This window comes from Vipera berus (genome assembly GCF_964194415.1).
Source record: "Vipera berus genome assembly, chromosome: 1".
In the NCBI taxonomy this organism is placed as follows: Eukaryota; Metazoa; Chordata; class Lepidosauria; order Squamata; family Viperidae; genus Vipera; species Vipera berus.
The window spans coordinates 41,765,497-41,779,709 of NC_138202.1; the positions used below are offsets into that span (position 1 = coordinate 41,765,497).

The following is a 14,213-nucleotide window of genomic DNA, read 5'->3' on the forward strand; positions in this document are numbered from 1 at the left end:
AAGTGTCCCACTCTAATCAGCTAATTAAGCTATAACACCTGCAAAGGGTTCCTGAGCCTTTATATGGTCTCTCAGTCTGGTTCAGTAGGAATCACAATCATGGGGAAGACTGCTGACCTGACAGTTGTGCAGAAAACCATCACTGACACCCTCCATAAGGAGGGAAAGCCTCAAAAGGTAATTGCAAAAGAAGTTGGATGCTCCCAAAGTGCTGTATCAAAGCACATTAATAGAAAGTTATATGGAAGGGAAAAGTGTGGAAGAAAAAGGTGCACAAGCAGCAGGGATGACCGCAGACTGGAGAGGATTGTCAGGAAAAGACCATTCAAAAGTGTTGGGGACTTTCACAAGGAGTGGACTGAGGCTGGAGTCAGTGCATCAAGAGCCACCACACACAGACGGATCCTGGACATGGGCTTCCAATGTATTCCTCTTGTCAAGCCGCTCCTGAACAACAAAGAACGTCAGAAGCATCTTACCTGGGCTAAAGAAAAACAGACCTGGTCTGTTGCTCAGTGGTCCAAAGTCCTCTTTTCTGATGAGAGCAACTTTTGCATCTCATTTGGAAACCAAGGACCCAGAGTCTGGAGGAAGAATGGAGAGGCACACACTGCAAGTTGCTTGAAGTCCAGTGTGAAGTTTCCACACTCTGTGTTGATTTGGGGAGCCATGTCATCTGCTGGTGTTGGTCCACTGTGCTTCATTAAGTCCAGGGTCAATGCAGCCATCTACCAGGAGATTTTGGAGCACTTCATGCTTTCTTCTGCAGACGAGCTTTATGGGGATGCTGACTTCATTTTCCAGCAGGACTTGGCACCTGCCCACACTGGCAAAAGCACCAAGACCTGGTTCAATGACCGTGGGATTACTGTGCTTGATTGGCCAGCAAACTCGCCTGACCTGAACCCCATAGAGAATCTATGGGGCATTGCCAAGAGAAAGATGAGAGACATGAGACCGAACAATGCAGAAGAGCTGAAGGCCGCTATTGAAGCATCCTGGTCTTCCATAACACCTCAGCAGTGCCACAGGCTGATAGCTTCCATGCCACGCCTCATTGAGGCAGTAATTGCTGCAAAAGGGGCCCAAACCAAGTACTGAGTACATATGCATGCTTATACTTTTCAGAGTTCCGATATTGTTCTATGTACACTCCTTGTTTTATTGATTGCATGTAATATTCTAATTTACTAAGATTGTGGATTTGGGGTTTTCATGAGCTGTAAGCCATAATCATCACAATTATGACAAATCACGGCTTGAACTATCTTGCTTTGCATGTAATGAGTCTATCTCATATATTAGTTTCCCCTTTTAAGTTGCATTACTGAAATAAATGAACTTTTGCACGATATTCTAATTTTTTGAGTTTCACCTGTACTTTATAGAAAGTAATGAAATTTTTTCAACAGCATGTTTTTGCATTATTGTTCTCCTTTAAGCTAATAATATTTGACACACCTACAAAATATTTATTTTCCTTTAAGTGCAAACTGGTTGCATGATTAATATGGAAACAATAGTTTATTTCTCTGGGTGATGCTGGCATGTTGGAAAGCATATCATATTGATATATGAACAGTCACATTGAACAAAAAATGATCCTTTATAGTCTTGCATTAGATGCTGTTATGCACACATATAATACATAGCTAAAATAATATACAATTCAGCAAAAAATAAATACTGCTTAATATTTTGGCAGTGATTTACTCTCCAAACTTGTTTCAATTTAGTTTCTGAACGTTTCGTTACCAGACTAGGTGACATCATCAGCAGGATTTTCTTGTCCCATTTTCCTTAGCTTAGAAATGTCTTGTGTGCCAATGTGTTCAGTTGATCATCTGATTGGTTTTTCATTTGGAGCTATATTTAATTAATCTGAGCAGCTGATTGGTTCTCTTGTTGATTGGTAGTTCGAATGGTCTGGTTTATTACATATTCATATGCTGGATCTAGATCAATATGTCTGTTAATTGCTCCTTTGGTAGAATACCAGACTTCAATAAATTCATGTGTAGAAAAAGAACTGTAACCATCTGCAAGATCCCAATAAGTACTATATCTTAATTATGATCTATAGTGCTCCAGAACAAGATAGCAGAATTCCCGAATGGGACAACTCATTGCGCCAACTTACCATGGGACACCTCGCCCTAGGACAACTTGCTGCAGAACAATTCCACATGGAACAACTCAGCATGATAATTAGTATCTGCCACTGTTTCTTCGATATTATTTCCATTGACAAAAATGGAAATAACATAGAACAGGGGTCTTCAAACTTGTCCCTTTTATGAATTGTGGACTTCAACTCCCAGAATTCCTCAGCCAATGTGTCTGGCTGAGGAATTCTGAGAATTGAAGTCCACAAGTCATGAAAGGGCCACGTTTGAAGACCCCCTGACATAGAACAAACAGTGGTGGATAATATTTATCGCACTAAGTTATCTCATATGGATTGTCCCATGGTAAGTTAGCCATGGTAAATTGGCCATGGCGAGATGACCATGTAGAATTGGCTTAGACTGACAGAATTTTGTACTAAATAGCTTCCAGATTGCAGGCAGTCTTATGTTTGAATGCCAAGTGTAAACTTTCCTTCCCATATATAATAAATAGATGGATTTTTATGCAGAAAAGAATCCAAAACACACTTTCCAATCCTAAATGGTAAAATTAAATATTCTGTTTTTTCCATTTCCTTTTGTGTATCTATCTTGGTGTCCCTATGTTGATTTATATAAGAATCAGTAGATTTTAGCTTTTCCTGCAGACTGGTTATCTATGTTGTAGCATTTCCTCTTCTGAGTTTTTTAAACAATCTCCCACTTTTCTGTTGCGATGAAATAAATCAGTGATTAATGCTATTTTTTCCAAAGTAATAATAAAGAAATGACTTTCAAGGACAATAAACAGGCTATAAATATGAATTCAGACACATATCATATTTAATAAAGATAAACACTTCTTTGATTCATCTTGATTTAGTTACAAATATATTTCATTCCAGTATTTTTTAAACAAAAAAAGGTATAAATATATTAAGGAATACACGTAGCCTGAAATTCTTTCATTTGGAATGTCAATCCAAAAACATGTTTTTCACTGGATCTATTCAACTAAACCATTCTGAACATTTTGGAGAAAAACAAAAGTGTATATCTAGATTTAAACAGAATTTGTGCACATTTGCACTGAGGTTAGAAGAGCTTAGTATTATCATGCCCCTGAGACCCATCTGGCCCTGATTCAGTCAGCAGTTTAGAAAGTCTTACAAACATGGCTGTTTCTGGACATGAGGATTAGAAAGTTAAGGTGGGCAGTGAGATGGAAATTGTTATAGTGCTTGTTGTTGCCCTTGGCTCCTTCTCTGTATTTTTATATTTATCATTAATGGCTTTGGGGGGTATTGTTCTAGTTTTGTTTGTATTGGGTTTTAGTTTGATTAGCTACCCAAAGTTGCTCTTGCAATATGGGCAGCCATAGAAATTGATTAAATAAATACATGTTACATTTTTAGACTTTTTTCAATGTGTAACATAGTAGAAATGAGGCAATCCCTCATCTGACATAAGACAACAAATGCTAATACAAATTCCCTTCTCACCCCTATGAGTGATATATGTCTTTCTTAATCTCAGTCCTTCAACCGAGACTGTGAGTTTGAAGGTTGTGTTCGGCTTCGTAGCAGGTCCTAACACTACATTCTTCTGGACAGAGAGTTCTAATGTTGTTCCTGGGATCTGTTGGAGCCACTTTCCCAGCTTAGGAGGCAGAGCGCCGAGAGGTCCAACAACTACTGAAATCGCTTTGGCCTTATTTTCTACATCCTCTCTAGTTCCTCCTTTAGGCCCTTCTCCTAGGAGTATATAAATTCTATATTAGAATTCAATTCATTGAAGCTACTAGCACGTATGTTGAGAAAATAAATTGTATCTGTGAAATAATTACATTTGAAACTGTTCTATACTGTTATGTCTTGCATTTTCTTATGCCTTTTGATTATTTACAGCACTGATTTTATATAATTTATTCTTCCCCACCCACCCTAGTTTTGTGAAATGGTTTCAACCCCAGAGATGAGTCGTTGGGCAGGCCCTATTATAGATGTTCTTTTGGATTATGTGGGCAATGTGCAACTTTGTTCCCGGTTGAAGGAACACATTGACAGTTATGAAGATTGGTCCAACATTAAAATCAAAGCAGGTTAGTTACAATAAAGGCTTGCACATCTATTATTCAAGAATCAAATACACCAGTAAAATTTTGTAATCCAACTGTTACTACTAAATGCAATGGCACTCTTACATGTGAATAAGGGCCAACTTATGAAAGTTACTATATAGGAAAAAAATATTCAAGCAATGTTGAGTGTTAGCTCAATGACTCACAAGAACACCATTATATAAATTATAATCTGATTGTCAGGAGATACCACCTAATGAATACTTGTTCAAATTACTTTATTAAAATATAGGTATGGGTGTTTCATCACTGGATGTTTTTAAGAAAAGATTGGACAACCATTTGTCTGAAATGGTACAGGGTCTTCTGCTTGAGCAGGGGGTTGGACCAGAAGACTTCCAAGATCCCTTCCAACTCTGCTATTCTGTTAATCTGTTGTTCTGTTAAGTCCTGAATATTATCTTACTAAATTGAGATATGCACACATTTTAACCATTTATATTTAGTTATTTTATTTAAAAAGTCCCTAGTTTTTTAAAGTATGTTTGTGGTACAGTACCTTTGAAATATATACTCAGGTTTTATGAAAAAATGTTAGCTCACAGAGAACTATTTCAGGCCAAAAGTAGTTTAAATATAACATGCTACTTGCTTGCTTGCTTACTTGTTTACTTATATACCTGACGATATTGTTTCATTTCCAGAGCCACCAAGGCCACTTGTACACCTTTGTCGAATCAAAATTCGAATTGTGATTGGAAAAAACCGTCTTTCACTTATTGAGACTTTACCTCTCCCAAGAAGACTAATTCGCTATTTACAATATGATTTTACCCAGTGATCTCAGGTGAACCTGACATTCAAATATTATATGGAGTGATACATATGTATTATAGGGCGAGCTGTCATGATGGAAACAGACTGATATGATGGAACAGAAAACTTGTTTTGGTATGTAAGAAGAAAAAATAAGGATTCCTGCAAGTTAAATCTCAGAACAAATGCAACAGCATTTAGAGTATGGGAAAGAGCTGAAAAAATGAGAATAAAGCAGTCAGCAAATAGTGAAAAGGGATATTGTGCAAAGAAAAACACTCTCAGTAGCTCAACATTTAGTACAACCCTTTACAAAATGCAGGCAGAGTAAAATGTAGATTGTATTCTACTAATAAATATCCAGGTGATCTGCATGTCACCAAGAACTTCCAATTCTCACTGGTTTAACAATGATGACAGAAAACCGTTTTCCTCCTTAATTAAACTGTTAAAATAAATGTTTAAAAGCTTGGAAGAAAATAGGAGGTTTTTATGATGTGAAAGAACATGTGCACAAACTCCAGTTCTACTACCAAAAAGAAATTCCTGATCTGGGCATGTGTCTAGTAGTTCTAAATCTGCCTTCTTGAGCTGTTACTTTGTACTTGATTCTGGTTGACGGACCTCACAGTTCTAGTGAAAGATAAACATGCATATTGTAAGCCTAAATTATTCATAACAAGATATAAGGAAGAGGTAGCAAAAGTTATATCTCTCCATATAGGTAAATGCAATGAATTATGCAGACAATCATACTATAATCATTCATAGTGACATCAGTCAGGTTTTTTTTCATTTGTGGCAATTATAAATATTGCTGCCATCTGTATAATATGCTAGATTTTGTGTCTGTTGACATATCTGATCATTGTGTTAACACATTAGCAAGTTTACTCATTCATGTGGATAACACAAGTATTTTGTCAATAGTCATGTAGCAAAACCGTCTTGATTCAATGCAACAATTAAAAGAAGTTCAATAATGGTTAAATCAGGATAAGATTTCAGTTTTGGGGTTGTATTTTATTTTACTTCAGCTTGCTGAATTTACCCAATGTTTGGCTGTTCTATTCTACATCACCATAGTTTTATGTTTTCCCATATAGTTTAACATTTAACCTTTTATTGATATATATATATAAACAGTTAACATTACTTTCTTGTTCCTGGTTAAGCAATTTTGCAAATACTGGACTTGAAAAAATGAAAGATATCGAAGAATTTAACTTACAGGAAATAAGAACACAACATTTAACTCAGATGTATAGATCTGTATAATATTTTATAGATATGTGTACATACATTAGTTATGAGGATTAATGTCACTGAAACCCATGGTATTTAACATTGTTTTAACAGCATTGAAGGGGAGAGTAGATTCAAATCCTGTGTTGCTTCAGAAAGACTTCAGGAGAAAATTCTTGATCTGCTATTGATGAGAAATAATAATAGTGAATTGCATCATTGCAAAACTACTAGGTTAATTTCAGAATAAATAATTTAGCTTAACAGGGTTATGAACTGAGAATCCTATTGTTAATTAGATTATGTCTCATTGGCTTTCATTAGAATAGTTTTAATGACCAATATATAAGCAATGGCTTAGCAGCACTATGGTGTTTTTTTAATGAAACTCTGATTTGGTGTCATTGTATACTTTTAGGGAAATAATTTAGTGGCATTAAGTTATTAGAAGGAAATTTTATCCTCATGGATGTTATATTGTAGATATCTTAACTTACATCCTCTTAACAATGGGGATGATTGAGAAAGGATTCATCTATCTAATTCAGATCATCTACATGGGTCCCTGAAGTATATATAAAAAGTGCTTCAATTGGTATAATTCATGTTTGCTTCATAAATATGATAACTAAGAAGCTTAATGATACTGCATCTAAGTTAATTCAAACAGATTTAAGCTAAGTTCATTATATGCATTTCAAGAGTGCTTTGCAGAAATATCTGAAATAAACTGTAGGATACCATGGAGATATAAATGGCTTAATATTCACAATATTGCAGTTCCATGATTAACATATATATATATAAATATTAATGTGACATGTTTGAGGATAGCACCAATTCATAAAAATATACAAGCTGAAAAATCTAGTTGATTAACTCTTTTTAGGGATACAGTATGTTCACATTTCACATATCCAAGAAACATTAAAAAGGCTTCCTAGTTTCATTATACACACAGAGATAAATTGTCAATTTGAATTCCTCACTCTCATAACCAGGATTAACTCCAATAGATACCATAAAATGAGGAGGAAATTATCATTAAAAGTCCCTTTGAGAGTTGTCCTTTCACTTCATTATTTCTTACTATTTTTTTAAAAAAATACTTTACATTTATTTGCACATTCTGCATGCTACCTCTCTTAATCACTCTTAATCCAGCAATACATAGTTGTACAAAAAGATTTTCAAGAAATCTGCTGGGCTGGGTTTACAAAGGTGTATTAGCTGAGTAATGCCTTGACACTGATTTAACATATGTAAAATAATATGAATTCTCTTCTCAATTTTCTATATACTGGCCTGCTCCAGGGCAATACAAGTATAATGGTGGATAAGCTTTCTACTGTTCCAGTGATTTTGTGATTTTTTTAAAAAAATAAATCATCAGTTTTATCAAATCTGTTCAAATTCTATTGTTTTATACAAGTACAAAATATTATTGTAAAACTTTAAAATAAGCTTCACAGTTCCTTATCTAATCGTGTTGAAGACAGAAAGAACCTGTTATTATGCTCTATATCATACACAAAGAACATTTTAGGATTTTTGTAAACTATTCTATTAACAGGAGGGATAACTATGACCTGGATGACTGAGAATCTCCATAGACATTTATTCTATTAACATTACCTGTTTGATCTATTATTTTATAAATGTGTGTCTAAACTATATTACAATGTATTTTTGAGATTTTTGTTATGTTAACAAGTTTTTTTTAAATAAACTGGAGATCCATCTGGGAGGGATCAGTGTGCCAATATTTTAAAAGCACTGCGTTTTTAGGTGGTGTTGTTTGCATTAAATTTGAGTAAAATTAATTGCACTGCATTTTTACTTTTAAGTCATTTCTGAAAGGAGTATATACACTACATATATGTTAAATGAAATAAATATAGAAGAGGGAGGGTCTAGATAGTCCTGGCCTGTAAAATGTTTAACACAGTATAATCTATCAGACCCCTGCAATGGAAACTGCATTTCCAGGTACATTTGGCTACAATGTTTCTCTAACTCTAATTTATAAATATAACTTCAATTTATTTGATATTGTGTAAATGTTATGTGTTCGTAAAGTGTGACATGGGTTGTCTTGTCTAGTGATCTTATAAAACATTGTGCTTGCAGAACTGATTCTTCTATCACTGCGAGTAGGAAAGTTCCTTGAGTAAACTGGGACGCTGAAATAAGAACAGGTATATATGAATACTGACATTCCTCTGTTCACTAATACTTGATGGACCAAATAATATTTCAGATGATAGACAGTAGACAGTAGATGCCAGAATCCCAACCAACAACATAGTATGGAACATGTCTCCTGAGATATCTCTTCCATTTTCCACGCCCAACACAGAACATGGCACTGAAATGTAAGCCTTCATAAGCTGTTTTTACCAGTATATATGCCCATGTTAAAAGCCTGAAAAAAGTTAACTTTTTTCCAGTTAATTAAAATGTCATTGTCTAGTCCCATAATGTTATTTTCACTTATCACAAATGACCAAGGGAGACTTTAAACCATACATTTACACAAAGGGCAGAAAGAAAAATTTAAGAGATTAGTATTAGTTTTCATTTTAAAATTTTTTGAAGGCATATTATTTGATACATGTGCAGTCATAGAGGGAGACCAATGAAAGTATAAGTCTTTGGAAACAGAACAGCAGCACAAACCTATGTAGGAGAGAATTACTTGCAAACAGAACATCTAATGATGAAATGACTTGTTAAAACCACACCACAGCTGTTCTTATTCTATATAGTAAGTACAGCAGATGGAGTATAATTTTTTTATACTTAGGTTTGAACTCATGAAATACACATGCACACTACAGCACTCCTCATTTAGTGACTGCCTCATACAGTGACTGTGGTTACAACAGTGATAAAAAAGTAATTTTGCGATCAGTCCCCATGTTTATGAGCATCCTAGATCTATAAAGCACAGGAAGCTGAAGTAAAATCTTAAGGACAGTCAGTTAGCAATCTCTTTGCATACAGCCAAATTGCTAGTCCCTATTGTACTTGCTAAACAAGGACTAGTGGTGGTGGCACAGTGGTTAGAATGCAGTACTGTAGGCTAGTTCTGCTGACTGCCAGCAGTTTGGCAGTTCAATTCTCACTGGCTTGATTCTCAGCCTTCCATCCTTCCAAGGTCAGTAAAAGGAGGACAATATGCTGACTCTGTAAATCACTTAGAGCAGAGCCCCCAACCTTTTGGGCACCAGGGACTGGTCCTATGGAGAGAGGTTTTTCTGCGGACCAGCAGGGGTGTGGTTTCATATGCTGCCTGCATCCCGCAGATGAGACTTCGCTTGTTTGCATGGCCTGGTTTCTGTAATGCCATGGACCAGTAAAGCACTATAAGTCAAAGTGCTATTGCTATAGCTACCTGTATATGCTCTGATTTATACTTGGTTTGCCACAATCTGCAAAATGTAATAAACTAAAGTATAGGTATTCTTAAATAGTTCCTTGAAAGAGTAAGAATAATTTCTTACAGATAAATCTAAACTTTTCAACTGGAACATCATATGGCATTATTCCAATGGGAAAACTCTGGAGTGTGGCAAATATACACAAGCATTAAAAGAAATTAATCCTGGCATAATCAAGTTGCTAAAAAAGAGAATTTTGAAAAGTTGAAACATTGGAAATTTATGCTGAGAAATAAATATGAAAAATAGGGATACTATATAAATGGTAGCTATTTTCCCTAAAAGTTATTCCATATTCATGGGGAAATAATCAGAATACAGATCAAGCAGTTCAGCCAGTTGGCACCACCTCGGCAGAACTGGGAGCTAATTTTTTGTTACCCACGTCCAGAATGGACTTCCGGAAGCAGCATTCACACAGAGAACCGGTTGCTCACCTATCTGAATCCCACCACTGAGATCAAGGTATTACATGCCTGCAACTTTGTGTAATGAGGCTATTAAAATTACAAAAAAATGCTAGATCAAACCATAGGACATGTCCTTTTTATACTGAAGGCAACTGTGAGCCTCTGGGAAGACCACCAGACATTGTGCTAATGCCTATCAAAACAGTATTCAAATGCATCTTTTCTTTAAACAAATTTGTATATGTTATATGTTATTGTATATGTTATTCCCTTTAAAAATACCCTTTGGAAAAAAAACACCTCACTTTTGTAAGATATCTATTTCATCTGCTTCCAATATTCCCCAATCCAATCCAATTTTAGTCAAGATCTGTTTCATATCATTGGATTTGCAGCTTAAACAAAGCTGTAACATGTAGTTGGAAATTCATTTATTAGTAGCTTAGTTTATTGGTCTCTTGCCAGTTCATGCAAATGCTATTTTCAAAAGAATGAGAATTATAATAGCAGCTGAATCACAAGTGAAATATCTGAAATGTAAAGTAGCTTTCATAATAGCATTTATTCTGCTGTTTCCCTACTTCTCAAAGGTTAATTGTATGGCACAGTTTTATTGGTTCATCTAAAACTGCTTACTGTAACTGGTCTAGGAATTCAAGTCAGTACATTTCTCCTATCTGCTGTCTAAAGCACTTTGATTTAGAAATTAAGGAAATGAACCTTTTTTTACCATACAAATCTTTTTTCATATTGACAGGACTATCCTTGTCATTGAAAAAATCCCATATTGTTTATTCTGCACCACTAAAATGTATAAATAATAAAGTTGTGATCATCAGCCTTACTATAAATGATTGCTTCAAATACATAGGTTGAGAGTAGTGTAAGGCTTCTTGGTTTTAAATGACCAAATTTCAGAGAATCGTTCAGCTAAAAAGAATCAAGGACATTTTTGCGAACAGAACCTCCTATCCACAATTAACAACTGATGGGCTATAGATTAAAAACAATTGATGCATTTGCACAGGAATAAAACAATTCTCTCCTTTCTTCCTAAAAAAATATTTTTTTGACCTGAAGACATTTAACAGTGGAGACTCAAAGGAAAAATTGTATGGCATTTATTTTTGTTTGTTGTAACAGTCTTAGTATTTACATGTTGGGGGGGCAGGGGGGACCACAGCATCCTTATTTACAGAAGTGTGTGTTACATTTTCTTACATGACCTTTTTTAGCAGTGCAGACAAGGCAAACCCCTGCCCCTTGAATAATTTCATTACTCACAATTTGTTATTAATTTTTTCTTGCTAACTCAAGCAGGGAGATTTGATCACCAGACTAAAGCGTAGTTTATTTTTAATTTTATTAGTAGCATACCACTCTTTTTATCCTGCCCTTCTTTCAAACAACTCAAGTGGTATATATTTTAAATTCCACACATGCATACTTTGCCTTCACATCTTTGCCAGGTAAATCAAGTTTGGAGATAATTGGCCCAAGGTTACCAAGAGAACATAGAAGGAGACCTGATAAATCAACACTGGGTTGATTCCAACACTCTTCCCTTGCTTTTTGTATTCCCTGATGTATTTCCAGAGCAGGGGGACCTGAGATTAAAGAGCAGATCAGCTGTTGTTTTTTTTCCCAAGCTCTGGAAGTAGACTAAGGCAGCGTTTCCCAACCTTAGGAACTTGAAGATGCGTGGACTTCAACTCCCAGAATTCCCCAGCCAGCTATGCTGGCTGGGGAATTCTGGGAGTTGAAGTCCACGCATCTTCAAGTTCCTAAGGTTGGAAAACGCTGGCCTAAGGCACTGTTTCAAAATCAGCACTGATGATTGGGAAGTGATGCCCTTGCAAGTTGAAGGGAGCTGCTAAGCTAAAGATAACTGAAGACGCTAAAGATGAGGGGTGGCGCGGCGGCAGGCTTGGTGGGGATGGGCTTCCACACTACAGGCCGATACACTTTATGCCCTGGCTGGCAAAAGGCCTCGCCCTCCGTCGGAGAAGGCGCCTCTTTCCGCCACAAACCCAAAGCCGAGAAGGGGGCCGCGGGGGGCAGGGCGGCAGGCAGCGGGGGCTGGTAGACGCCGGGGGAGGCCTGTGGACCGTGGTACTGAAATGGACAGCAGCCCCAGGTCCTCAGTCCCTTGGCGGCCTCGGCCTCTGGCCTACGCGAGGGGCTCTCCAGAACCGTGCCAGTGCCGCCGCCGTCGAGGCCTATTTTATTTTTCTTTCCCTCGTAAGGAGGCAGGTCTTTGGAGGTTGAGGAGGGTGACGAGGAAGAAGAGGGCGATGAGCACACTCCCACTGGAAAGATCACGCCAACACCGGGGGAGCCTGGAGCAGGCCGGGGTTCTTCCCAAAAAGAAGCGGGCAGTTGCCTTTTCCTCATGGGCACTTGGTCGGGCCTGGTCCCTGGCTGTTGCTGTTGCTGCTGCTGCTCCTCCTCACCGCCGAAGCGCTCTGGCGCCTTGGAGGCCTTGTCGCCCTTGGCCGCCCCGGAGGCCGCGTGGCCTCGGCCTACCGAACTCTCGGGGCTCAGGCCCCGCGCCTTCCCTTCCGGCGGTCTCCGCTCCCGAGCGGGAGGCAACTGCGGCTGCAGGTGGTGGTGGTGGTGGTGGTGGTGGTGGTGGTGGTGGCAGCGGGGCAGGCGGGAATATTTCTGGGAAAAGCGCTTGAGCTGCTTCTGCAGGTATTTTCTGTGGTCTACGGAGCGGCGGCAGGGGGCCGACTTGTCCAGGGCGGCCTTGATGTCGCTCGAGGCCAAGTTGACGAAGTTGAGGAGGGTTTTCACCTCGCTGTCTGCCGAAGCCATCGCTCAGCCCGGCCGCGGATACGAAGAGGCGAGGAAGAAGGGCCCGTCCATGAAAGGGTCGGCTCCCTGAAAGCCGGCGCGCTCCTGAGACGGCCTAACCCGAGGCGACGGCCGGTTGGCTTAGGCTAAATGGGATGGCGGGGGAATGTTTATTAGCCTTGGCGAGAACATCGTGCCGCTTTTCCCAGGTGAAAGATGGGTGGTAACACAGAAAGGTAGGTAGGCCCGTACGTGCATTTCGCTCCCATTGTGCTTTCACGGCATACTGGAGGCTCCCAAAATGACCGCTCCAAGAGTTATTGGTCAAAATGCGTTGCGGCTTCCCCTTGATATTCTCTGGTAACGAAAAACAAAAAGGGGGGAAATCACTGGGAAGATACATCTTAAAAATAGTCACGGGTGGACCTCTCATGGAATTAAAAGATGAGGCGGAGTGAATGCCTGATTAAAAACATAGTCTCCAAGTCTCTATTGTTAGGGATGCAAATGCATTTGGGAATGCTTTCAGTGATATACTTGCCTCCCACAATACTGAAGTGGCTAATTATATTTTTCATCCTATAAAAGTTATATTGTATATTTTAAAGTCCTTAAAAAGTTGTTTTCATTGTTCACGCACTGTTGCATTCAGTTTAAACATAGTATTAAAAAGCCCCCTCCACCTTCTGTCCTCTCATTGACATTCCACATGTCTACTCAAATAGGCTAACAAAGACTAAAATGCATTTTTATTTTCACATGTGACAATTCCTGAAGAAATAATGCACATTCCTTTTCACATATCTGTAATGATCATATTCATACTATACTCAGCTCTGCACAAAACCCCCTAGTTTTAATACTATATTACAGCTTCACATATACCTCCAAAACTTTCAACTGAATAATGCAATGGTATAAATTGTGATGTATTCAGTGGAAACAGATAAACATGTTTAGGATTTCAGTATTTAAATGCCTAAATATTCTTACTGTCTCATTCTCTACCACACACAATACACACACACACACACACACACACACTAAAATATGCTGGACACAAAGGCAGACCTGCAGAAGTGAGACAAACATTTGTTTCAAATAATTAATCCATTCAGTATATACATTGTTTCAAATGCTTTCCTCTCTTGCAGGATCATGATCTCCACAAAAGTCTTGCAGTATTGTACACATATTTGTTTATAATGATCCTACACATTACAGCTTAATAATACAATTATATCATATGTACAAACATTACTATATACCTCAATATATTCTGTTTCCCTTATTCCAGTCTTATACTTGCTATGAC

The 14,213-nt window shown here is 37.8% G+C and overlaps 2 protein-coding genes across 3 annotated transcripts in view; one reads left to right on the top strand and one right to left on the bottom strand.

The window, feature by feature from the left end:
* ASB2 (ankyrin repeat and SOCS box containing 2) overlaps positions 1–8,715 on the top strand; it is a 30,948-nt gene extending 22,233 nt beyond the window's left edge. Inside the window, exons 9-11 of one of the 2 annotated variants that reach the window (XM_081314096.1) lie at positions 4,056–4,209; positions 4,893–5,035; positions 8,380–8,715. In XM_081314096.1, coding sequence (XP_081170222.1) covers positions 4,056–4,209; positions 4,893–5,029 — 291 coding nt within the window. In that variant the 3' untranslated portion in view covers positions 5,030–5,035; positions 8,380–8,715. Of the gene's footprint in view, positions 1–4,055; positions 4,210–4,892; positions 7,995–8,379 lie in introns of those variants that run through there. The other variant, XM_081314095.1, reaches the window with a different exon arrangement.
* Positions 8,716–11,980: 3,265 nt separating this feature from the next.
* On the bottom strand, positions 11,981–12,919 carry FAM181A (family with sequence similarity 181 member A; the record flags this gene model as incomplete). The annotated part of the gene is made up of 1 exon (XM_081314945.1): positions 11,981–12,919. One exon carries the CDS (start codon positions 12,917–12,919, stop codon positions 11,981–11,983), a length of 939 nt encoding a protein of 312 aa, XP_081171071.1.
* Positions 12,920–14,213: the final 1,294 nt, after the last annotated feature.